We start from the raw sequence: 26074 nt of genomic DNA, 5'->3' as shown, positions 1-26074 counted from the left end.
TCAAAGCTGTACTATAAACGGTTCCTGAGGTATGGCCGTGAGCCATTCTTATTGGGACACCCGGTACATGTAAATGATTCGCCTAGTTGTTACATATGGAAGCGAAACATGGACTTTACATAAGCGGGAAATAAATAAGCTGCTGGTATTTGAAAGGAAGGTTCTCAAAATGATATTTGGCCCTCAAAGAGATGAAGTGACAGGAGAGTGCAGAAGGCGCCGTAATGTTGAATTGGTGACTCTGTATGGTACTGAAAACATCGTCTGACATATAAAAGCTAACCGAATAAGATGGGCAGGTCATGTGGTAAGGTCAGAGGAAGACAGAGTGTTAAAGACAGCATTTTTTGAGAGATTATAGGGTAGAAGTTCAGTAGGCCGTCCCAGAAAAAGATGGAAGGATGATGTTCAAGCTAATTTATCTAGGATTGGGTACAACAATGGGAAATGGAAGCGCAAGATCGTAGAAGATGGAGGACTATAGTGGATGAGGCGAAGACTCGCCCCGAGTTGTGAAGCCAGTCAAGAAGAAGAAGATTGACCTAATAGTCACAATTATTGATTTAACTCCACAGAATATGTTGAAAGTATTGTTCATTAAGTGTAAACACAAACCAACTCTTCTCTGCAATCAGACAAACAAATTTTCGATTATAGTGCAGGCGATATGTGAAACAATTGTGTATTTAATGATAGAAGCATTTAATTTGGACCACATGTACTACACATATAAAGGTTCAAATTTAGATACGAGGCCATCTCAGATTTTGCCTTTTACAAAAATGGCGGGCATTCAAAATGGCGACTATACATATGTGACTAATAGCACGATAACTTTTGAACGAGACGTCCGATTTCAACCAAATTTGGTACATAGGTTCTTTTTTGATGTATAAGATCGAGGTTTTGAACCGGAAGAATCGGTTTTCCCAAAGTTGTGTTTTTCCTGGTTTTTATGTAAAAATATGTTGTTTTTTCTTTAAGTCTTTCACCTTGTATATATTAAATTTTCAAAACATTAATACCGCCATTGAAAAGAGCGTAAAAATATTGTTTAGAAAATATTTTGAACTTTTTAGTTATGTTAATTACCATTTAATAAAAGCATAACGTGTGTGATTCCAGTTCAGTGCTTCTACACAGGTGCTCTGATGAGAATAAGTTGAATTCGAAATACGTAAAAGCACATAGACGCCCTATTCTGTAATCAAATCTGAATCATCTTTACTTTTTAGTTTATATTTTTATTCACTTTTGTGGGTATGAAAGGAGCTACTTCGCTAAAGATTATTATCACAGTGAACGACAGGTCGTGAATGCAATTATATATTCCCTTGTCGAGTAATTCTCCACTCTGTTCTGCTTTATTTTTCCATCTTAAAAAGTACAGAGGATAAATAATTCGTATTTTAGTTCCTACCTCGTTTTGATTTATATTATTATGATAGCAGCAGTAATTTAGTGTTCAATGAAAATACCATTATTCAGGCTGTGGAACCTCATTAAAAGCACGGAGTTGGATGCGATGCTTTAAATGACAAACGGGAATGTGCCCAATAGATTTGGAAATATCGCATTATATCAGGTATAGCTCATGCTAGTTTGTAATATCTGTAATTCGTAAGTAGATCTTCAAATAATATCAATCAGGAACCTAATAAGTAGTTGTGCAAACGTTCTAACTTTAGTATGCTTCTTTTCATGAGCATTTTTCAATGCGTCACAAATGATAGAAAAAAAGGTAAGTCCGTGATATACACATTTATGACATTTATTGTAACATGACATTTTAGTTAAATCTGACAGTTGTCACATTTTATTTGCAATTTGGCATAAACACAAATCAATTGTGTTTATTGCATTTATAAAATGGTATTTTCTTTGATTTGTATAGTCTTATAAATTGTACAGATTATATTCGTAGATATATCGATGGTTAAGAGCACAGATATAGTATGTCCACTTTTTGCTGATTTTAAGATAACATTATAAAAATATTCAGTAGGGTCATATGAATGTTCTGCATAATAATTGTAAGTCCAGAATGATTGTAAATGGGTTAAACGGCCTTGCCAAAATATAGTATTTCCCATTTGTACTAAAAACCGACTTGCACAGATATTTTATGTCCGTTTGGAAGTGCACAAACATAGTATGTTTTGGGACATACAATGTTAGTGCTCACGCGATCTAACTTATTATGGCTGTAAATAATATTTGACCGGACATGCAGTAACATGCGCCTTATGTTGTATGTCCATACACATTTTCAAAAAAAATATTTTTTAACCCAATAGTACATAATATTTTAAAAAATATCTACATTAAGCTAATAATGATACCCGAACTTATTACCCAAACATTATGATATATCGGTATGTCAGCAGTATAGTCCTGTCGCCAGTAGGGGTACAACGGCCTCCTTAATTCAGATGGACTTACCCAAGTTTTCTTTATGTATTTTGACCCGTAGAACACGAATTTTTTGGGTAACAGTCGATCCGGATGTCGATAAGATTGTTATAAACAAAGAACTTGAGGAATCACATAACAGCGATTTTTCGCAAAACAAAACATGTTTTTTATTCTTTGGGCCATTCTAAGCAAAAAATTATTTTACAAATTTTTTGGTAGGATGCATAGTTTTCGGCATAAACGGGGTTGAACTTTCAAAAAATCGAAAAATTGCAATTTTTGAACCCGAATAACTTTTGATTGAAAAATAAAATAGCAATTCTGCTTACCGCATTTGAAAGTTCAAGTAAAATTCTATCGGTTTTGATTATTTTCATTGCTAGAAATTAATTTTTTTATTATTAAACAAAGCTATCAACACATAGTGATTGAAGTATGTTTTCAATGCATTTCTAATTTGAAATCGAACGAGTAGGCGCGCATACAGAATTTCTACGTACATTACGTCCATTAAAACGCATGCATTGGGCCCGGGAAACACTATGTGTTTATACCTTTATTTAACAAATAAAAACTTATTTTTTAGCAATGCAAACAATCAAAACCGATATAATTTGACTTGAACTTTCAAAAGCAGTAATCAGAATTGCTATTTTATTTTTTAATCAAAAGTTATTCCGGTTCAAAAATTGCACTTTTTCGATTTTTTGAAAGTTTAACCGCGTATATCTCGAAAACTACGCGTCCTACGAAAAAACTTGTAAGACCATTTTTTGCTGAGAATCATCCAAAAAATACAAAAAAATATTTTGTTTTGCGAAAAATCGCTGCTATGTAATTCCTCAAGTTCTTTGTTTATAACAATCTTATCGACATCCGGATCAACTGTTACCCAAAAAATTCGTGTTCTACGAGTCAAAATACATAAAAAAAACTTGGGTAAGTCCATCTGAATTAAGGAGGCCGTTGTACCCCCCCTGGCGACAGGACTAGTATAAAAAAAAAAGTAACGCGAAAACTTCAAAACGTTCTCCTCAACAATTAAGATATTTGGACATACTATATCTGCGCTCTTAACCATCGATATTATATAATTAGTAAATAATTTTTTTTCGATTATAGCGCCATCTATTGACAACTAGAGTAAATGTTATAAATGTCACCGACGAAGTGTAATCAACGACGTGCGTTTTATTCTGTCACATACAATTTAAAAAACTGACGCACTGAAAGATCCTCATGAGAAAAAGCATAGTTATGAGTTTAGTAGTTTGAAAAGCTTTAATTATTTAGGTTCTATGATGACTTACAATGGAATGCGTACAAGAGGTTCAAAGGCGAATTGCTGTGGCCAAAAGGCGATGAATCATGTAATAAAGATATGAAAAGGTAGACCATTCATGATCGCAACAAAGATTCTATTTATAAAAACACTAAGTAGTCTTTTTAATATTTCGGTATGCTATCTTAACTTGAACTCTTGGGTCACAAGAGTGGCAAAATATCAATGCATATAAAATGTAGTGTTGAGGACGAATGTTCTGGATATCCTGGACTGATCATTGCACAAGCGCTTTTCTTTTCAAGCAATTTAATATTAAAAGTCTACTGCTACTGCCTTAAGCAAATTCTTCTGTTCTGCACATTCTCACATCCTGATCATCTATTTATGTGTTCTATTATGTTTGCAAGCCTTTTGCGTTGTATTTTGTCGAAGGCTGGTTGCATTCTTTAGCATTGTTTTTTTTTAGAAAAAGAAATTTATATTCACATATCGTCGGTCTAATAAGCAAATTGCCTAAGTCACAAATTGAAAATTTTACAGGAGGGACAAAAAACTTTTGAACAAAAGTAAAAAAAAAAGAGAAAATTGTCTAACTCCATGCAATACATTATTGACCAAAATTAATTAAACAAAATATTTACACAAACTTTCTAATAATAATAATCAAAATATATTTATTTACTTAAATTTTCTAACGTTTTCAATCAAAACAACTTCAGAAACACTGACACAGAAATTTGTTTAGCGAAATTGGCTCGAAATAAAATAATAATGGGGCTTGTGGAAATTGTCAGGCGGTAGCTTTTACCGTCTACTACTAGAGGACACCAAAAAACAATTTTCGGAAAAAATGGACTTAGGCAATTTGCTTATTAGACCGACGATATGAAAATAGAAGTTAGCCAATAGTGTTTCTTACGATTCATATTTCATAAACTGTCTTTATAAAAGAATTTTGTAAGCACATGTATATAATCTTCATTTAACAACTAATAGTTCAACAGACATCTCATCCGGACCACGAGCCCTTCTGTTTTTCATATTTTTGAGCGTATATAGTACGTCTTCGTTTATTATCATTGGTCCGCTATCTGGTTCTTCTGATATTGTTGGCCGGAGTCTTGTATTGCGAAAGAGGCCTTCTACATATTTTTATTATACAGCGATGGGTGTGCTAATAACCGGCAAAATAACGGAAAAGATGGAAAACATAATACGTTGTGAAATAAAAAGAGATGAAACTAGTAGAGGTGGGAAATTATCAATAGAAACTTATAAATTTACATTATACTGATAGTTTCCCACCTTTAGACGTATCGGAGTCAAACTGTCACATGAGAATTTATAAATTTAAAATACTTCGACCCGCACTTACATCCCCCAATACTCCCCTGGTTACTTGGTAAATTAAGGCAACATTTAGGTTTTCAGTGTTACAGCATTGCTTAAAGCAAGACGAGCTGCAATACAATCAAATGTACTGGCAGATGCACAAGTATGCAAGCCAAGAAAGAGAGTAAGAAGAAGAAGAAATTCTCCTGTCATAGTGGCAGTTGACAAACTCCTCCGATACGTCTAAAGGTGGGAAACTATCAACAAAATGAGAATTTATAGGTTTTTATTAAATTAATTACAGTCTATTTTAAAAATTATGTTAACAAATTGCATGGTATATAAGATTGACAATTCAATTTCAGCCTAGGTTATCTCCTGTTTATGTATTAATCACATCCACTCACCTTATTGTTTAATTAAATAAAAATACACTACTCCAAGAAAATAACGTACCACCTTAAACTTGAAAATGGGTCATTTTTGATGTCTCGAATTTCCTAAACCTGTCATGTAAGTGATTTTTTTTAGTATGTTATAGCCTTATTCTTTAACAATATCACTGTAATAATATTGTTGCTAGACTGGTAAATTGTCATTGTATACCAGGTGTATCAATCAAACTGTTTTTTTCTCAAAGTTCACCACACCCTGTGGAATATTCTAGCAGTTTTGATTCAATCGCTTATGCTGGATAATAAAAAAGTTAGGTACTTAAACAACCAGCAATGTTTTTTCATCAATACAGGGTGAACGGCAAAGTTTAAAGGATAATTCGGCATGAAAAAATAATGACAGTTTGCTTTATAAACATATGTTCGCAAATGCTTCGTTTCCGAGATACGGGATGTTGAAATTTTTCTTACAAACTGACGATTTATTTATTGCTCTAAAACCGGTTGAGATATGCAAATGAAATTTGGTGGGTTTTAAGAGGTAGTTATTACGCATTTTTTGACTTACAATTAAGAATTTTATATTCACCATTGGTGTATATGTTATAGTCAAAGCCCGAATTTCAGGCACTCCTAGGTTTGACTAGGCAATCCTCAGGTCTGACTGACGGTCTTAGTCAAAGCCCGAAATAAATAACAGTTTCGGCCTTTGACTAGTCAAACCTAGGAGAGACCAAGTAGATCAGGCAAAGGTCGAAATTTAATTTTATGAAATCGGGGTTTGACTAGTCAAACCCCGAAAAACTATTAAAATGTCGTTATTTGTTGGACTAGGTTTAAAAAAACGTTATTTTTTAATTTTAATGTTTATTATTTTTATATTGTCGCAATTAAAAAAAAAATAGTACTTATTCTCACATGTTGAGGCAGTAGGTATGGCATTTAGAGTTGCACAATACGTTAGACCTTTTACACTTACACAATTTTGAAGAGCATTTTTCTTATTACAGTAGCATTTTATAAAGCCTTGTCTTCCAAGTTTAGAATCTTTTGTTCTAATTTCTCTTAGAGCCAGCTTAACGTCTGGAACATCTTCGAAATTAAGAAAATTCTCTTTGCATTCTCTTATTTGATTTCTAGAAAAAAGTGTGTTTATTGTTTCGTATTTTATACCAACTCTATATAAACCGTCAATTGTTTTACCTTTTATGATACCCAAAATATTTTGAGCATCTCCTTTGGCTCTATCAAAGCTGGGGATAGGTATTGTTACAATTTTTTCGATCAAAATTGGAGGAAATTATTGGAGGAAATATAAAATTCTTAATACTTGTATGTCAAAAATGGCGCAATAACTACCTTCTAAAACCTACCAAATTTCATTTGCATATTTCAACCGGTTTTAGAGCAATAAATAAATCATCAGTTTGTAAGAAAAATTTCAACATCCCGTATCTCGGAAACGAAGCATTTGCGAACATATGTTTATAAAGCAAACTGTCATTATTTTTTTATGCAGAATTACCCCTTAAAGTTTGCTGCACTTATTTAGAAACACCCTGTATTGATGAAGAACATGCCTAGTTGTTAAAGTACCTAACTATTTTATTATCCAATATAAGGATATAATATTATATTATATCCTATAGTTGGGTTTTAATTTCAATATTTTATAAATGCTAGAATATTCCACAGGGTGTCGTGAACTTTGGGAACAAAACAGTTTGATTGGTACACCTGGTATACAATGACAATTTACCAGTCTAGCAACAATATTATTGCAGTGATATTGTTAAAGAATAAGGCTATAACATACTAAAAAAATCACTTACATGACAGGTTTAGGAAATTCGAGCCATCAAAAATGATAAATTTTTAGGGTGGTGCGTTAATTTCTTGTAGTCTTGTGGAGTATTGTAATATCCTTATTCTTTAATTTTTAGTAGTGTAAACGGAAGCAATTGTAATGGCAATCAGCAGGATGAAAGAGAAAGATCAAAAAATTCAAATTCTCCACAACTAACGACCGTTAGCAACGGTTGGGACAATTCATTGCACAATTTAACGCAGCAAAAGAACATTTATTCCTATCAAAACCCGTTGGGAGACGACGGGCTAGTTATACTCAGGTCTGTGGTACAAGAAAGGCTGAATCAGATTATCGAAGAGAACAATGTAAGTTTCTTTAATTATTTTTATGTAAAACCATGTTTTTCTCCTGCTAAATTTATATTTAATATACGAAATTTATCAAATGAAGAGTACAGGGGAAAAACAAGGAATGTCACTTTTTCATTTATTTTGGCTTTTCTCGCTATGTGGTAGCAAAAACTGAGTACTATCGACTAGGACTAGGCTATCGATTCAGGACAATAAACAGAAATATCAGTCTGTATAAATTTTCTAAGAATTTGTATCCAGGCGAAAGACCAGGATTGTCCGCACGCCATTGAACAAAAAAAAGGAAAGTTAACAGATTTTTGGTGCATTAATAAATTACAAGTTAATATAGATTCATATTGTATTAAAATTATAGAATAAGAATTGCTAGAATTCTGCTAAGAATTTCCTAAGGGGTCAATCCATGCCAAGTGGTCCAATATAAATTAAGTTGGTTGCTTGACTATTTTTAATATTTTTTATTTTTCTATCTCTTAAACTTCAGTCCATAGAGAGTACAGAATTCCAGATATTTTATTTTTAAAAAATTTAGTTTGCCGATGACTGCCATTTTTGTTAAAGCGTATCGATCATTTTCACGGAAAACATGGCTTCGTTCTTTAGCCAATATTTTCACTAAGGTTTGTCCTAGAACAATAAATCAAAAACCAAACTTTTTAGAAAAGTATCCTCTAAAAAAATGGCCTATAGCATTATTTAATTTCAAACTACCCTTAAGGCCTTAAATAAACCTCAAAGTTTGAAGAGTTAAACTGATCAAATTCCATTTTCAGCATTTTTTTAACAGCATAAGGCAAGCCGATAATGGTTTGTAATTTTTTTCTGCAAAAGACATACGTACATACTTTAAATAAAAAAAGTTTGAGCTTTGAGACTTGAGTAAATTTAAAAAAAAAAAAATTCAAAAACGTAATTTTTTGATAAATCTCAAAGTTTGACCCCTTATATCTCTGATGGGCACGGATGAAAAAATTTGAAATTTGGCTGAATGTTAGCCCCTAGCAAGTAGAATAAGAAGTAAAAATTTGGAGTTGCAGACTTACGTCATATAGGAGTTACAGGCCTGAAAAAATGGTCAAAAATCAAAATGGTCAAAATTTGAGCGTTTGCGGGCAGGCTAATTAAAATTCAAATAAACTGTTTAATGAAATAAAAATTAATCTATTTTCAAAAGATTTCACAATGAATACAAATTTATACAGGGTGGGCCAAAGAAAAGAGTTCACCTTGATATTTGGCAGTTATTAGATTTTAAGGGAATGCACAAACAGGTCGATTTTTATTTTTAAATTACAATTTTTTATATATATTTCATACGTCTCCATGACGTGTCATCGTCAGTGATGTCATCCACCTGGGCGTGATGACGTAATCGATTATTGTTTTAATGGTAATAGGGGGTCGTATGTTATCTCACTTGAAAGAGTGTTCAATTCTCTGTTCAGTAGTGTAAACAATAATATATTTATTTATACAGGGTGGCCAAAAAATAATTTTTGAATTAAATTAATTAACACAAAAAGTAGAATGTATGTAATTTATTTAACTCAAAATACATTTTATTGCTGTCATAAAATAGAAAAAAAAATATTTGGCAAATAAACATTGCTTTTCGCTTAAATTAAATGTTCAAACTGTCAAGAGGTAAGTGGGAGGCTGTTTGTGATTTAATTTAAGCGAAAAGAAATGTTTATTTGTGAAATAAACATTTTTTCTATTTTCCGACAGCAGTACAATGTATTTTTAGTTGCCACAAGACCCCTATTCCCATTTAAAAAAAGCATCGATTACGTCATCACGATTTGATGGATGACGTCACGTAGTATGAAATATACCATAAAAAGTTGCAATATAATAAAAATAAAAAATGGACCTATCTCGGCATTTCCTTAAAATCCATTGCCAAATGTCGAGGTGGACTCTTTTCTTTGGCCCACCCTGTATAAATTTATATTCATTGTGAAATCTGGTGAAAATAGATTAATTTTTATTTCATTAGACACTTTATTTGAATTTTAATTACCCTGCCTGCAAACGCTCAAATTTTGACCATTTTGATTTTTGACCATTTTTTCAGGCCTGTAACTCATATATGACGTAAGTCTGCAACTTTAAATTTTTACTCCTTATTTTACTTGCTAGGGGCTAACATTCAGCCAAATTTAAAATTTTTTCATCCGTGCCCATCAGAGATATAAGGGGTCAAACTTAGAGATTTTTCAAAAAATTACGTTTTTGAGATTTTTTTTGAAAAAATTTACTCAAGTCTCAAAGCTCAAACATGTACGTATGTCTTTTCCAGAAAAAAATTACAAACCTATATCGGCTTGCCTTATGCTGTTAAAAAAATGCTGAAAATGGAATTTTATCAGTTTACCTATTCAAACTTTGAGGTTCATTTAAGGCCTTAAGGGTAGTTTGAAATTAAATAATGCTATAGGCTGTTTTTTAGAGCATATTTTTCTAAAAAGTTTGGTTTGTGATTTATTGTTCTAGGACAAACCTCAGAAAAAATATTGGCTAAAGAGCGAAGCCATGTTTTCCGTGAACATGATCGACACGCTTTAACAAAAATGGCCGTCATCGGCAAACTTAAATTTTTTTAAAATAAAATGAATGCAATTTTGCACTCTCTATAGACTGAAGTTTAAAAGGTAGAAAAATAAAAAATATTAAAAATAGTCAAGCAACCACCTTTGGACCACTTGGCTTGGATTGACCCTAAGTAGTTTTTAGATATCATAAGAATTAAACCTTTATTGGTTACAAAATGTGACATTCCTTGTTTTCCCCCTGTACTCTTCAAATATAAACCGATAATTGTTAATATTTTTTTTTTTGTTAACTCACCGACAAAATTAACTACCCACCTTGTATTTCTTTCAATTTGCAAAAATTATCAATCTTGAACCACATTTTATGAAAGATATGGTAAAAACCACCTTTGAGGAAAACAAAACAGTAAAATTTTTGAAAAAAAAAATCGTTTATCAAGATATGCTTAGCAAAAATCCAATTTAGAAAATCTTCCAAGAAAATTCAAATAAACATAATTTTGAAAATCATAGTCTATAATAGTTAAAAAATATGAGTGTTAATAATAGGTGTCCATGTCTGAATATCATGAATGGATTGTCAAACCGTCTAAAAGAAGTCTTAAGGGCCAGAGGCGGCATCACCCATTTTTAATACTCATTTTTTTTTTAAATTCGACTATGATTTTCAAAATTATGTTTGGATTTTTGCTAAGCATCCCTTGATAAATGACTTTTTTCTTAAATATTACTATTTTACTTTCTTCAAAGATGGTTTTCACCATATCTTTCATAAAATATGGTCCAATGTTCATAATTTCTGCAAATTGAAAGAAATACAAGATGGGAGGTTAATTTTGCCGGTGAGTGTCCTTTCTTAATCCTTTCTTCTGAAATGTAATTACATTCTTCTGAAATGTAATTACATTCTTCTGAATTTAACGTATAGACACGTTTTGTATCTTATTTTCATAAAAAAAAACTAGGGAGTATTCTTATTCATTTGCACAGAAATTGTTACACTTGACAATCATTATCAAAATGTTCTCCTCCCATTGCCACTTGTAATCCAAAGATACAGTTGTATGAAGGGTATTTGACGATAGTTTAAAGATATGTATGTATTTCCAATTTCACTTCCTTCCTGGTCTACCTCATTTTTGCATTTTGGTAACCTCAATTTAACATTCTTGTCCTTACTGCAATTCACCATTCTTTTTAGGTAGCCGAGCCATTCTAGTCTACACTTTCTAATTACGGTTTAACCTTTCCGGAACCGTGCTACAAAAACTTACGCTTCAAGCCGTGCGGGGTAAACTATGGTACCCCATTAAAATACTTTAATAATTCATTTAAATTATACATTATTGTTTGGAAAATTATATACCTAATAAAGTTATAAAGCACAAAGTAACTGAAATACAGGGTGTAACAAAAATAAAGGTCATAAATTAAATCACATATTCTGGGACCAAAAATAGTTCGAATGAACCTAACTTACCTTAGTACAAATATGCACATAAAAAAAGTTATAGCCCTTTGAAGTTACAAAATGAAAATCGATTTTTTCGAATATATCGAAAACTATTAGAGATTTTTTATTGAAAATAGATATGTGGCATTCTTACGGCAGGTGCATCTTAAAAAAAAATTATAGTCAAATTTGTGCTCCCCATAAAAATTTTATGGGGGTTTTGTTCCCTTAAACCCCCCCCTCCCCAAACTTTTGTGTACGTTCCAATTAAATTATTATTGTGGTACCATTAGTTAAATTTAATATTTCTAAAACTTTTTTGCCTCTTAGTATTTTTTCGATAAGGCAGTTTTTATCGAGTTGCGGCTTCTTTTTTAATATGTTTACATAAAAATTTTATGGGGGTTTTGTTCCTTTAAACCCCCCAAATGTTTGTGTACGCTCCAATTAAACTATTACTGCGATACCATTAGTTAAACAAAATGTTTTTAAAACTTTTTTGCCTCTTTGTATTTTTTCAAGAAGGCAACTTTTATCGAGATATGGCTTCTTTTTTAATACGGTTCAAAATATACCTAAAAATGTAAATCATACATAAATTTTCATATTTTTACAAGTCTCCATAATCGTACTTAACCATATACAAATATGTGGTGGATTTGAAAAATATTTAAAATATCTCGATAAAAACTGAATTTTCGAAAAAGTACTAAGAGCCAAAAAAGTTTTAAAAATATTGTGTTTAAGTAATGGTACTACAATAACAATTTATTTGGAACGTACACAAAAGTTTGGGGGGGGGTTTAAAGGAACTAAACCCCCATAAAATTTTTATAGGGTGTCCAAATTTCACTATAATTTTTTCTTAAGATTCTACTGTCATAAGAATACCATATGTCCATTTTCAATAAAAAATCTTTAATAGTTTTCGATATATTGGAAAAAATCGATTTTCATTTTGTAACTTCAAAGGGTTGTAACTTTTTTTATATGCACATTTTGTACTAAGGTAAGTTAGGTTCAATCAAACTATTTTTGGTCCCAGAATATGTGATTAAATTTATGACCTGTATTTTCGTTACACCCTGTATAGTTTGATTTTATTATTAAAATATGTACATTTTCTTTTATTTTGACCTTTTATTAGAATTATTGCTCTTATTCATTATTTTTATAGTCGGTGCATACAAATTTTTTAGTTTTGTTATTTCCTGACCGTAATTCTCGCATTCCACAACAAAACGCCAAGCCAACAAGTGCATTGTAAATTTTAGTGCTCTATTTATGTAATGTTTATTATCATTAATTAAAGCGCTTATTGAAAATGGCAACTAGCCGAAACGTTTAAGCCATAACAAAGTGCTTTATTTATAAGACCAAAAAACCCAGGAATTAAAAAGTTTCTATTTACAAATTTTTTTACTATCTTCTCGACGCATGCTGCAAATGGGTTATCTGAATGTACTACATAATATTTTAGCCTTTCTATCCTGTGATCTCGCACAACAGCTGCATTTTGGATTTTTATAATGTTGAATCCATATTATACCGGTTTCTGACCATGCCAGAATTGCCATCTCCTACTTGATCGAACACAAGTATATTCTCTGGTGATTTTATTTTCGGTGCCAACTGAAACTTTGATTTCAATACGCAGCAGGCCGTGCGGGGTAACGGAGGTACCCCAAGTAATTAATTTTAATTCTAGTAGAAAATTTAAATTATATCTAATAACTTTTATAAAAAAAAACGATTTGGTAATTTATTTTTTAAGATTACCTAGAGAGAAAAAAAATATTTTGAAAAGTTATATAAACAAAACTGTATCTAGGGTACCTAAAATACCCCGCACGGTCACTTTTTTTTTATTTTAATTTGATGGCTTTGGTAAAGACCAATTAGCCAGACAATTTTTACATCTAAGTATAATATTACATATCTAGAATAGGTATATGATACAAGTATAAAACATTTACATATATTTAACTAACATAATAAAAATATATTACTCCTAAATAGATATACATATATGCACACACATACGTATACATATATAAACACATACATACACATATTATATAAACACAAATACATATTTTTCTAATTAAAAAAAAATCATCCTTCTTCACGATTATTCACCCGCACGGTCACGGAAAGGTTAAATACAAGGGTTTTCGCTTGTATTCACTCTCCACTCTCCTACTGCCAAATATTCTATGAATCATTCTTCTTTCCTAGAATTTTAAACTAGCTTAAATGGTTTTTTTCGTAGTGTATGTCTAGCCACCGTATTGTAGGTCTAATAATCGATTTTTTATCTATCTTTATTTTTGTGTTTTCTGGCGTATTTCAAAAATGGCTTTGGCAGAGCCAATTAGCCAAACTTGTTTGTGATTGATTTTGATTTTGACAAAGTTGTCAAAACAATTTTGACGAAGTTGTCAAAACTATTAGTACTAGTACACTTTAAAAGACCAAAAATAATCATTTTTTTCAAGAATTTTTTTCTCAGAACCTTTATTAAAAATGAAAATAAAACTTTTTCCATATTAATATCTAACTCTTAGAGAGTACAAAAAATATATCTTTTTTCCTTTACGCACGTAGGCTAATATTCTAGAGGGCCCGAAAAAGTCGAGGCCTCGAAAAATGATGGCGGGCAGTTAATCTCAGGGTTGGGATATCTGAAACAAAAAAATCGTACTGAATTTGAAAGAGTAAGGTTTCTTACGTAACAATTTACCACAATTTGACCAAAAAATAAAAAATAAATATTTTTTAACCATGAAAAACTGAGTAAAAACTGGCGATTTTTTCACAAAATTTTTTCAAATTCCGTTAAAAATTTTTTTGCGGAATTTTTCACTAAAGGTGGTAAATTGTCACGTAAGAAACCTCGACTTTGGCGCCCTCTATGAAATGAAAAAAGATATATTTTTGTCTTTTCTAAGGGTGCGTTCACTATGAAGAACAAAGGATGGTATCCTAGCCTAGAGCATGGTATCGTACTCTTCATATTCGTGAATTCTCTCATTTAAAATAATGTATTTATTTTTGTATGTATGCTATGTAAAATAAATGCATTATTTTAAATGCGAGAATTCACGAATATGAAGAGTACGATATCATGCTCTAGGCTAGGATACCATCCTTTGGTCTCCGTAGTGAACGCACCCTTAGGCAAGCCGCACACCAACGAAACATGAAACGTAAAACATGAAACGTATTAAAACACGTTTCATGAAAATAAAACACTGCTAAACAAATCTTGAAGTCCGCCTACCAATGAAACGAGTGTGATTCATGCTCATAAAACATTTTTATTTTCGGAGAGTTTCATAAATGGCCGGACGTTTATTTATTTAGCAGTGTTTTATTTCCATGAAACGTGATTTACGTTTCATGTTTCTTTGATGTGTCAGATATTTCATGCCTGTCTTAGAGTTAGATATTAATATGTAAAAAGTTTTATGTTCATTTTTAAGAAAAATTCTGAGAATCAAAATCTTGAAAAATGCTTATTTTTGGTTTTCTAAAGTGTACTAGTACCTTCAGGGGAACGGAGCAAAATGCAAAATTTTGATGCATGTCAAAATTTTCAATGTGTTTTAAATGTATTCAATCTTTCAAATCCTGAGATAACTAATGAGTATTTTTGAAAAATTTAAACGCAGAATGAAATACGACTTTATTACCGAGGGCCGAAAGTCCCTTAGAATAAATAAAAAGTTTCTTTTGAATGAAATATTTACAACTAAAAATCACACTAAATTTTCTCTTTTATTTTCACCCCTGTAACTTATTAAAATAAACATTATAAAAGTTTTCAGGGACTTTCGGCCCTTGGTAAAAATGCAATCTTTCATTCTGCGTTTAAATTTTTCAAAAATATTAATCAGTTTTCTCAGGATTCGAAAAAATAAATACACTTAAAACAGATTGAAAATTTTGACATGCGTCAAAATTTTGCATTTTGCTCCGTTCTCCTTAAAAGGCTTTTTCAAAGGCGGTGTACATTGTAACTCAAAAACTACTTGACCGACCCACCTAGAATTTTGTATACCGGGTGGTGAATTGGAACACGGGCCATAGGAAACTCAATGTAAAATTCTAAACTGTTGAATTCCTGCTTCCCTAATTATTTGACATCAAAAGTCATAAGAAACTATTTGTAGAGAATTGAAATCTGTATTGAAAACAACTGTTAATATTGTTCTATGAACAATAATTATTCAAAATTTTGTAAAAATATAATACAATTTTCAGAGAAATACGCCAAAGTTACGCCACACACAGTGCAATAATGTGTATAAGATTGCATTCGGTGACAATGAATTTATTATATTAACAATTTGAACTGTCAATTTCTTTATTTATTTTATCATTTATTGTTTAAAACACAATAAAGTTGATCAGATATCCTCAGTTAAGGAGAAAGTATGAATAATAAAGATATTTTCTTCAGTCAATAGTGTGCTCACTGTCAGTTAAATAGTAACGTGTGGCTTAACATGCCCACACATACCTACTGCGGTAAATACATTATATTTTTCAAAATTTTGGAATGTGTTTAAATCGTAGAACAATTGTAACTTCTGTTTTTAATACACATTTCAATCCTCTACAAATAACTTCTCACGACTTTTGATGTAGCATAATTAGGGAAGCAGGAATTCAACAGTTTAAAATTTTACATTGAGTTTCCTATGGCCCGTTTTCCGATTCACCACCCGGTATATTTTCTTTAGACCTCTCTTGAGGTAACGCTGCCGAGATATATTTGTTTTGTGCTTATTTTTTCCTTAACAATAATAATATAAATATGTTGATTTTACTTTTTGTTGCAAAGACTTTCGTTTTTTGTTTACTTGTGATACCGAGTGATACCAAGAACTCAAAAATCGTTAAAAGTAAAAAAACTCGACAACGTTACCTCGAGAAACTCATAAGCTAATAAAATCTTTTTGAATTTTTTATTTCACATGATCAAATGACGAGTTCTGAGGTCCAACACAAAATCTTTTTTTTTAGAAGTGTCTGTAAAAATTTGCCACCGTTGGCTTTATTTTTCAGATTTTTTTGAATACTCTGTGATTTCTACTTTATAAGCTTATTTTATTTAAAAATAAAATAATTTATGTATAATAGTTTCAAAAAAAATCACATAAATGTGCTGGAAATATTAATTTCAAACCACACCCCCATTAAGCTAACTTCTGTTTTCCACCTTCATGTCTCATCAATAAGTGTACCCAAGTAGGTACATAATACCTTTTATGCTCTACCTTTTTAAATTGTATATCTGATCCATTTTACATCTTTAGGTTTAAGTGCCAATGTCCCTTATTTTTTATAGCATTGTAGACAACAGGTCTCCCTGTTCACACCTTTCTTTTTTTGAAATGTATCTGCGATTGTACCGTTGCACTTCACTTTTTTAATTGCCATTTTGATCAATATTACTAGTTTTCTTGATTATTTCATTCATAGGAGATTCTGACCAATAGAAAGCTACAGAAATAAAAATGAAACTGATAATTTTTGATAATATCCCGTCGTCAAGTATATTACGTCAGATGCCCTTCGTTGCTACGAAAAAATACATTCGGTGACATTAATGACAATTAATGTTTTAAAAATTATAAAAGTGATGACTTTCAATCGTCATATATTTATAAAAACTGTATGTTTAATTGTACTAATTGGTATTTACATAAATATATTACAATAAAATTTTGGTTTTGAACAGTTTTATTCATGAAATAATCGCAACAAATGGCACTCGATCACTAAAATTATTGTCGAATTTTTGCCCTCGTGACACTTTGACATAATTTCACTCCCCTTCGGGTCGTGAAATTAAAACTGTCAAAGTGTCACTCGGGAAAAATTTGATAATTTTAGAGCTCTTGTGCAATTACTACTGATTATTTCATTCATAGGAGATTCTGACCAATAGAAAGCTACAGAAATCTAAATTAAATTGATAATTTTTGATAATTTCCCGTCGTCAAGTATATTACGTCAGATGCCCTTCGTTGCTATGAAAAAATACATGCAGTGACATTAATGACAATTAATGTTTTAAAAATTATAAAAGTGATGACTTTCAACCGTAAAATATTTATAACAACTTTGTGTTTAATTGTACTAATTTGTACTTACATAAATAAATTACAATAAAATTTTGGTTTTGAACAGTTTTATTCATGAAATAATCGCAACAAATTGCACTCGATCTCTAAAATTAATATAGAATTTTAGAGCTCTTGTGCAATTACTACTGATAATTCAAATTCTTTTAGAATTTGAAGTATACCCTGTTCCATGACTGTTTGGATTATCTCGACAACGAATATTTTACTGTGCAAAATATGAAGAACTATTATATTGCAAATTGCATTGTTGCTTATTGGAATAATTATTAGAGCCATTTACTTTCGTACTTCTTATGTTGCACACTAAAATATTCGTTGTCGCGATTATGCAAGACAGTCGTATATTCGTGGAATACACCATATCAACAAAACTTGTATGGATTAATTGTTTATTTTTTTTGCTATTTTTTAGAGAAAAGTTGAGATGCTTGAGAAGGAATTGCACATAACCAGGCAAAATCTGATCAAGCAGTCTCGTTCTAGATGCATCCATTCTGACTGTGATCGACAAGACGATAATGTAAGTATAGACTTTTAGAATATCAAAATGTGTCTCTTATTTCACCGAGGAGAAAGCATATATCGAGAAATCCTTGTTAACATCCCTCTTATAATCCGTTACATCAGAAAATTATTGTTGTTTTTCGTAAAAATGAAGTATGCATTTACCAACAGTATTTTGGTCCCTATTTTCTTTGATGTTCGTACCAAGGTAGGTGTATGTTTTTACTCTTTCTATTTGTTGACCGTTCACACTGATTCATCCAAATTGCTGTTCCTTCTTAGAGATCATCATAAATTTTGTTTTCTTAGTGTTTTTAGTAAAAGTCCGTATCTCCGACTTACTTCTGTGATTCTATTCATTAACTCCTGGAGGGCTTCAGAACTGTCAGTGAATACCACCGTGTCGTCTGCGTATCTTATGTTATTGATACATTCTCCGTTAATTCGAATTCCGGCTTTAACATCATCCTCTGCTTCTTGAAAGATTTTCTCAGAGTATATGTTAAACAGCAGTGGTGATAGTATACATCCCTGACCGACACCACGTTTCATTTGATATCGTGGGATTCTCCTGGCTCTGTCCGGATAGACGATGTTTGATTCCAGTACAGATTGCTAATAATTCTTAAATCGTGTTTATTCTAATATTGGTTGATATCTCCGTCAGCTTGTCGTGCTTTTCTGTATCGAACGCTTTATGGAAATCAATGAAACATGCATAAATATCTTAATTTACGTCTCTACATCGTTGAGATATGCTTTTTCTCATAAGCATTTTTCAGTGAGTCACAGATTTTAGATTTCTTTCTAACGCATTAAATTGTATAATAATAGTCTCCCGTTTTATATCACTGTGGCTTTGGGAGTATAGCATAGTAGTCTGCTATATCTAGGGCCTACGGTATACAAGGTAACAGGGCCAGTGCTACGCTTCAACCGCCTATTATTACCCCTGGTTTTACCCAAGGTACTCATTTAATTCAGGCTGAGTCGACCTGCTAATTAAATTGTATATGACAGAAAAAAAGGCACGTCGGTGATTACTTTGGTAATTATTCTAGTTCGGTGATTATTCTAGTTGTCGATAGATGGCGCTATAATAGAAAAAAATTGATTTACTAATTTATATAATATATCTACGAATATAATCTGTACAATTTATAAGACTATATAAATCAAAGAAAATACCTTTTTATAAATGCAATAAAGAAAATTGATTTGTTTTTATGCCCAATTGCAAATAAAATTTGACAGTTGTCAGATTTAACTAAAATGTCATGTTAGAATAAATGTTATAAATGTATATTATCACGGACTTTTTTTCTATCATTTGTGACGCACTGAAAAATCCTCATGAAAAGAACCATAGCATTTGTATACTAAAGAGAGCCTCTCTCGTACCCACTACATTCCATAAACGAAACTGTGTACGGCTGATTTTTTCTTCGCAAAGTCTGTAAGTCCTTTGACGTATAGTTTTTAGACATAATTTTAAAATATGGCTCATTAAGCTTATTTTTCTCAAAGATACGGATTTTGTTTTATTTGGTAAAGCAATAAATGTCGAGTCCAGCCATGTTTTTGATATTACTCCGCTTAAATATATGTCATTAAATATTCTTTACTATTCTAATTGGGAAATAAGCCACAATTTAACTTGATAAATTATTTTATTGATGTGTCGACTTTCACTTCGGAGGCCGTTATCGAAAATGTGAAAACCGAAACGCCAATAAATCATTTTTCAAGTTAAATTGTGGCTTATTTCCCAATTAAAATAATAAATTATATAAATGCCACAAAAAATAGCTTCAGAACAATTATAATTCAGAACAATTATATTATTAAAATAATAAATTATATAAATGCCACAAAAAATAGCTTCAGAACAATATTAAATACTTATCTTGTTAAGCGTTGAGTACCTCGGTGTTAAATAGTTCTATGAGTTCAGCATAATATGCATTGTCAAGTTCAGGAGCTTTTCCATCTTGTAGTTGTGATATTGCTTTTTCCATTTTATCTGATGTGATTGGCAAGTGGTCATTACATACAGTCGGAAAAATGAAAGATGATATCAATCACTTATTTTGTATTTGCTGTCTTTTTCTATAAGAAACGTTTGTCATTTATAGAAAAAGGCAGCAAATACAAAATAAGTTATCGATATGATCGCTCATGGGTAAATCTTTCATTTTTTCGACTATATTTAGGATGGAGGTTGTTCGGATTTAGTATCATCAAAGTTCAAAGTTTTATACAGAGTTGGGATAAAGTATGGAACCAAGCAAATATCTTTGAAACGAAAAGAACAATATTTATGAAACTTTGCATGCAAGTACAGTGACGCAAAAGGCATCTGATGCCATATTTTTTGTTATTATTCCACTTCTGGTTTCACCGGAAATACCCTTAACTTATTTACTTTAAATGGGACACCCTGTATATTTTTGCAGATTTTAAAAGAACTTGTTATTTTTAATTCATACATACCAAGTTTTAAAGAAAAAACTATTAAAACAAGAAATAAATCTCTTTACAGTTAAAAAATAGGTTAATTTATTTACGTGAGACCAATGATATTAAAAATAAAAAAAAATTTCAAATGTTGAAAATGTCTGCTGTTTACCTCCTGACTACGTGCAAGTCTATAAATAAATTCGTGAGTCACTTTTTGCAAGATTTCTCCACGTATTCACATTCATCAATTTATTCTTTGTCTCAAATCCTGCAAGCATGTTGGTCGCCTAACGTAAAGATGTGATTTTAGATAACCCCAAAGAAAAAAAATCTGACGGGTTGAGGTCCGGAGAACGAGCGGGCCGTTCTATGAATCCTCTACGTCCAATCCATCGATTTGGAAAATTCACTTCCAAAAATGAAAATTCACCATAACCGACTATCATTAATATTTCAATACGATTTTTTTCACTTAAATGAACCATTTTTAATACAACTTATTTCTGTCAATTAGTTCAGTAACCGTTTTACCTACTATACTAAATTCAAATAAGTCATGCAGTGCATGTAAACAACAATTTTAGTCTACAGTATAGATGGTACTCGTTTATTTCCTACTACGTTGTATTAATACAAAAAATTATCTACAGACACTTTTTAACAAATTTTTCTACCAAATTTGGTATGTATGAATTAAAAATAACAAGTTCTTTTAAAATCCGCAAAAATATACAGGATGTCCCATTTAAATTAAATAAGTTAAGGGTATTTCCGGTGAAACCGGAAGTGGAGTAGTAACAAAAAATATGGCAACAGGTGCCTTCTGCGTCACTGTACTTGCATGCAAAGTTCTATAAATATTGTTCTTTTCATTTCAAAGATATTTGCTTGGTTCCATACTTTATCCCAACCCAGTATATTGTGCCCATATGCAGATTTCTTGATTTTTGTCTCTGATGATATTCCTCTGTTGGTCTCGCATTCCTCCGTTGCTAATAGCTGTGTTGGGTTTCTGAAGAGCAACTGCTTGTTTCACCTTTTTAGGCATGTTACGTATAAAACGTATAAACATATACGTAAACATACATATATACTGTATCTATCTGGGCGAACAGCGCAGCAGGATGTCTCAACAACACAATCTGTAGAAACAAATACCTCACAACGGGAACGAAAACCAGGATATATAAATCAACAATAAGACCGATAATGACGTACACATCGGAAACAAGAGCAGATACGGCGAAAACACAAAGACTACTGGAAACAGCAGAAATGAAAGTCTTACGAAAAATAACAAACTATACTCTAAAAGACAGAGTAAGAAGTTGAGGAAATACGAGCGAGATGTGGTATAGAAGAAATAAAAATGTGGACCAGAAAAAGAAAAATAGAATGGAATCAACACATAGAAAGAATGACAGAACATAGAATAGTACGAATAGCAAGAGACAAGTCGCCAAATGGAAGATCCTTGGGACGACCGAGGAAAAGATGGTCAAACAATGTCAATTGAGGCTAAAAACCGAAGTAAAACAGGCATTGAGCCTATTTATAGGGTAGGAATAGGAAGAAGAACTCTATCTCATCACTCTGTGATTTTAAATAATTTTCTTTGGCCTTTCGTATGTCGGTTCTTATTTGTCCCTGAATATTGTTGTACATTATTTTGTTGTTTTTTGATTTTCTTCTTTCTTCGTTAAGTTACAGTATATTATTGTCATCCATCCAACTTTTTCTCTGCTCTTTTTTTCTATTAGATGTTCTTCTCTGATCTTGTTAAAGGATTCACGTATATTTTGGAGTGATTCTTTGGCATTATACGTTTTCTCCATGTTACTTATCTTCTCTGAAGGATCTGTGCGACTGTCTTTTGTTTCCTTATCTATTAGTGTTCTCTTATTGCACTTTTTGTTACTATTCTTTTTTACATCCTTTTTGAATTGAAACCTAAATGTACCAACAACAGGAACATGGTCTGATGATACGTCAGCACCGCGGTAACTCTTAACTGATAGGCATTCATTACGGAATCTCTTGTTCACCATTATGTAATCAATTTGATTCAGTATTACGTTTCCTGGTTGATCTTGCGTAGAGAACCAGGTATATAAGCATCTTGGCGGTGGTGTCAAGAATGTACTTAGTACATATTGCAAATTTCTTCCTCTACAAACAGTTTTAGTCTTTCTCTCCTTTCATTTTTCTGCCCTAGACCAAAATTACCAATGAATTCCTTCACCAATTTTCGCAGTAGTCACCCATAATAATAGTCATATCTTCTTTTTTAAGTCGTTAAAAATTATATCTTAAAATAACATAATGTTTTAGAATTCCTTGGTTGAATCTGTCGGCAGTACTGGCGAAGGTCAAGCTTCAGCTGCCGGCGAATCTTTGAAGTCTGATCTGTCCTGGGTAGCAGTGGAAGAAGGTTCAACCACCGAATGCCCTCGAACGTTATGGGTACCTGATCATGCTGTTAGCAGATGTACAGGATGTAGTACGGAATTCTGGCTAGGAAGAAGGAGGCATCATTGTAGGTATGTATCAATTAAACACGAAGAAGTGGTGAAATTTCGTTAGGTATTGGGTTATTTCAACAGTTTTTTAAGGGAAGGTATGTTTCCAGTTTGGGGTGAGTTAGCCATAAAATAAAACAAAAGTGATGACAAATTAAAATATCACAATCGGCTTAGATGGAAGTGAGATCGAAAGTGTCGAAGAATATATATACCTAGGTCACATGGTCAAACTAGGCAAACAGAATCAAACGGCAGAGATAACTAGAAGAATCCGAATGATTTGGGCATCAGTAGGAAGACTGTTCGAACGCTAATCAACAATGATCACTATCAAATATTTAATTACTGTCACAACTGTCAATGTCAACTTTGGTTGAGTTGCTGAAAACATAATTTATTATAATTATGAGATTAGTTAATCAATTAACATAACAATTATTAACATAATTGATTAACTAATTTCATAATTGTAATCAATAATTATGTTTTCAGCAACCCAATCAAAGTTGACATTGACAGTTGTGACAGTAATTAAATATTTGATAATGATCATTTTTGATTAGCGTTCGAACAACCGGCCCTCAGTGATGTGTTGAAAAAAAAAGATACCAATCAATCTAAAGAAAAGGTTATTATGTTAGGGTATAAGGAGTCTAATTAAATATAATACTCACAATCTTATTGAAGGTGTTTATTTAAAACAGTTTGTAGGTGACCGGTTTCGGCATTCACAGTTTATATGCCATCGTCAGGACCTTAAAAAAACTAAACAAGCTAAAAAAATAATATAAGTTTCAATACAGTTGTCCTAGGTTACATTTTATGTTTAACAATAGTTAATAAGTTACCAAAGGTGTTCACATCGACCAGTGCTAATCTGATGTTAACTGGTCGATTTGAACACCTTTGACTTATTAACTATTGTTAAGGCCATCGGTACATAATTCGCAAATATTTTACGGCTATCCCTACTTTTTCTGTCTTTACACGGCAAATGACGTGTAGTAAAATTCACACTGGTATGGATATGTAAAAATTACTAGAATGTCATTCTACTTGACAATGTCATGATTAACTTTAAAGATATGGCTTTTGAATGTTCTTGGATAACTGTTATTTGTATAATTGCAAATTATTAATTCAGTTAATAAATGTGATAATTTTTTCACTAACTATGTATTCAGTGACTGTAATAATTTATATGTACAACAAAAACTAATACTCAATCGAGAAAAGAGGAGAAGTGTTAAAGTGATTTTTTAATAATATATTGTTACTATGGAACGCTTACAATTTTGAACATCTTTAACAACAAAATACTTGGATCACAGAATATATTATCCTGATGTATTTTCTGCTTGGATCTTCCACAAATAATACACAATAAATAACTTTTTATTAAGTTCACGTCTTAAATAAATTATTTATCAAATATACTATATGTATATCAGTATATCAATATTATTTAATCAACAACTCAAAATATTCCCGATGCCATGTCAAATATTTAAAATTGTCACTGATTGTCACTGTCTGACAATTAGTGACATAGTCACGATAGTCTATCTTGTCTATCACAAGATAGATTTGGAAAATATTACCACGGACATTGTGTTCATTTTTTTCGAATCCTGAAAAAAACCAATAAATATTTTTGAAAAATTTAAACGCAGAATGAAAGACTATTATTACCGAGTGCCGAAAGTCCCTTAGAATAAAGAATAAATAAAAAGTTTATTTTGAATGAGATATTTGAAATTAAAAATCACACTAAATTTTCTCTTAGTTTTTCACCCCTGTAACTTATTAAAATAAACATTATAGAAGTTCTCAGAGACTTTCGGCCCTCGCTAATAACGCAATCTTTCATTCTGCGTTTAAATTTTTTAAAAATACTTATTAGTTTTTTCAGGATTCGAAAAAAATTGAATCCCCATTTGAATACCATTGCAGCCGAAAATACGTACCCATCCCCTTAAACTTAAAATGTAACCTAGGGCAACTGTAACCTATGGCATATAAACTGTGAATGCCGAAAACGGTCGCCCATAAACTATTTTAAATAAACTCCCTTAATAAGATTGTGAGTATTAGACTCCTTATACCCTAACATATTAATCATGTGCTCACACCAGCAACAATTTCATCATTTCTAAAGAAAAGGGTATTCAACAATTGTATTCTACCAGTTATGACTTATGGAATGGAGACCGTGACATTTATAGAGTTGTCAGCCAATAGATTAAGAACAACACAGAGGGCCGCCCAACGAGCTATGTTGGAGTATCTCTGATAGAATATATACGAAACGAGGACGTGCCTAGCAGGACAAAGATGTAATTGGAAGAATTGCGCAAATGAAATGGTACATGGTAGAATACGTGGTACGGTAAAACAACGACAGGTGGACGAGAAACATTATAATTGGAGACCACGCGAACGCAGTCGTAGTAGAGAAATACCACAAAAACGATGGCTAGATGACATCAAAGCAAAATTGGGGAGAAACTAGCACCAAATAACACAAAGCAGAGAAGAGAGAGAAGAAACAGAGAATTTACGGACAAATTGCTTCAAGAGATAAAAGAAATAAATAAGCCAGTAGAAACTAAAAAATTCTACTAAAAACTAAATAAAAATAAGAAACCGATTTAAACTTAGAACAAGAATAAAAAAGGGTAAGTATATACTCTTAGACAAAAAAATATATTCAAAAGATGGACCAAATTATTTGAAGAAAAGTTTTGACGAGAAGCAAATGGGTATGACAATACTGCAACAAACAGACTTAGAAAGGAATCTACCTCAATAGAC

At 31.7% G+C, this 26074-nt stretch overlaps 1 protein-coding gene across 4 annotated transcripts in view; it reads left to right on the top strand.

Moving 5' to 3' along the window:
- LOC126882269 (myotubularin-related protein 4) overlaps positions 1-26074 on the top strand; it is a 294225-nt gene that overhangs the window by 252895 nt on the left and 15256 nt on the right. For all 4 annotated transcript variants that reach the window (XM_050647103.1, XM_050647106.1, XM_050647104.1 and 1 more), the window contains exons 13-15: positions 7371-7602; positions 18187-18294; positions 23070-23278. In XM_050647103.1, the coding sequence (XP_050503060.1) occupies positions 7371-7602; positions 18187-18294; positions 23070-23278 (549 nt within the window). The remainder of the gene's footprint in view (positions 1-7370; positions 7603-18186; positions 18295-23069; positions 23279-26074) is intronic.

Source organism: Diabrotica virgifera, chromosome 3, assembly GCF_917563875.1.
Source record: "Diabrotica virgifera virgifera chromosome 3, PGI_DIABVI_V3a".
NCBI classification, from domain to species: Eukaryota; Metazoa; Arthropoda; class Insecta; order Coleoptera; family Chrysomelidae; genus Diabrotica; species Diabrotica virgifera.
The sequence above is the reverse complement of the archived record's forward strand: the minus strand, read 5'-3'. Positions and strand labels throughout refer to the sequence as shown.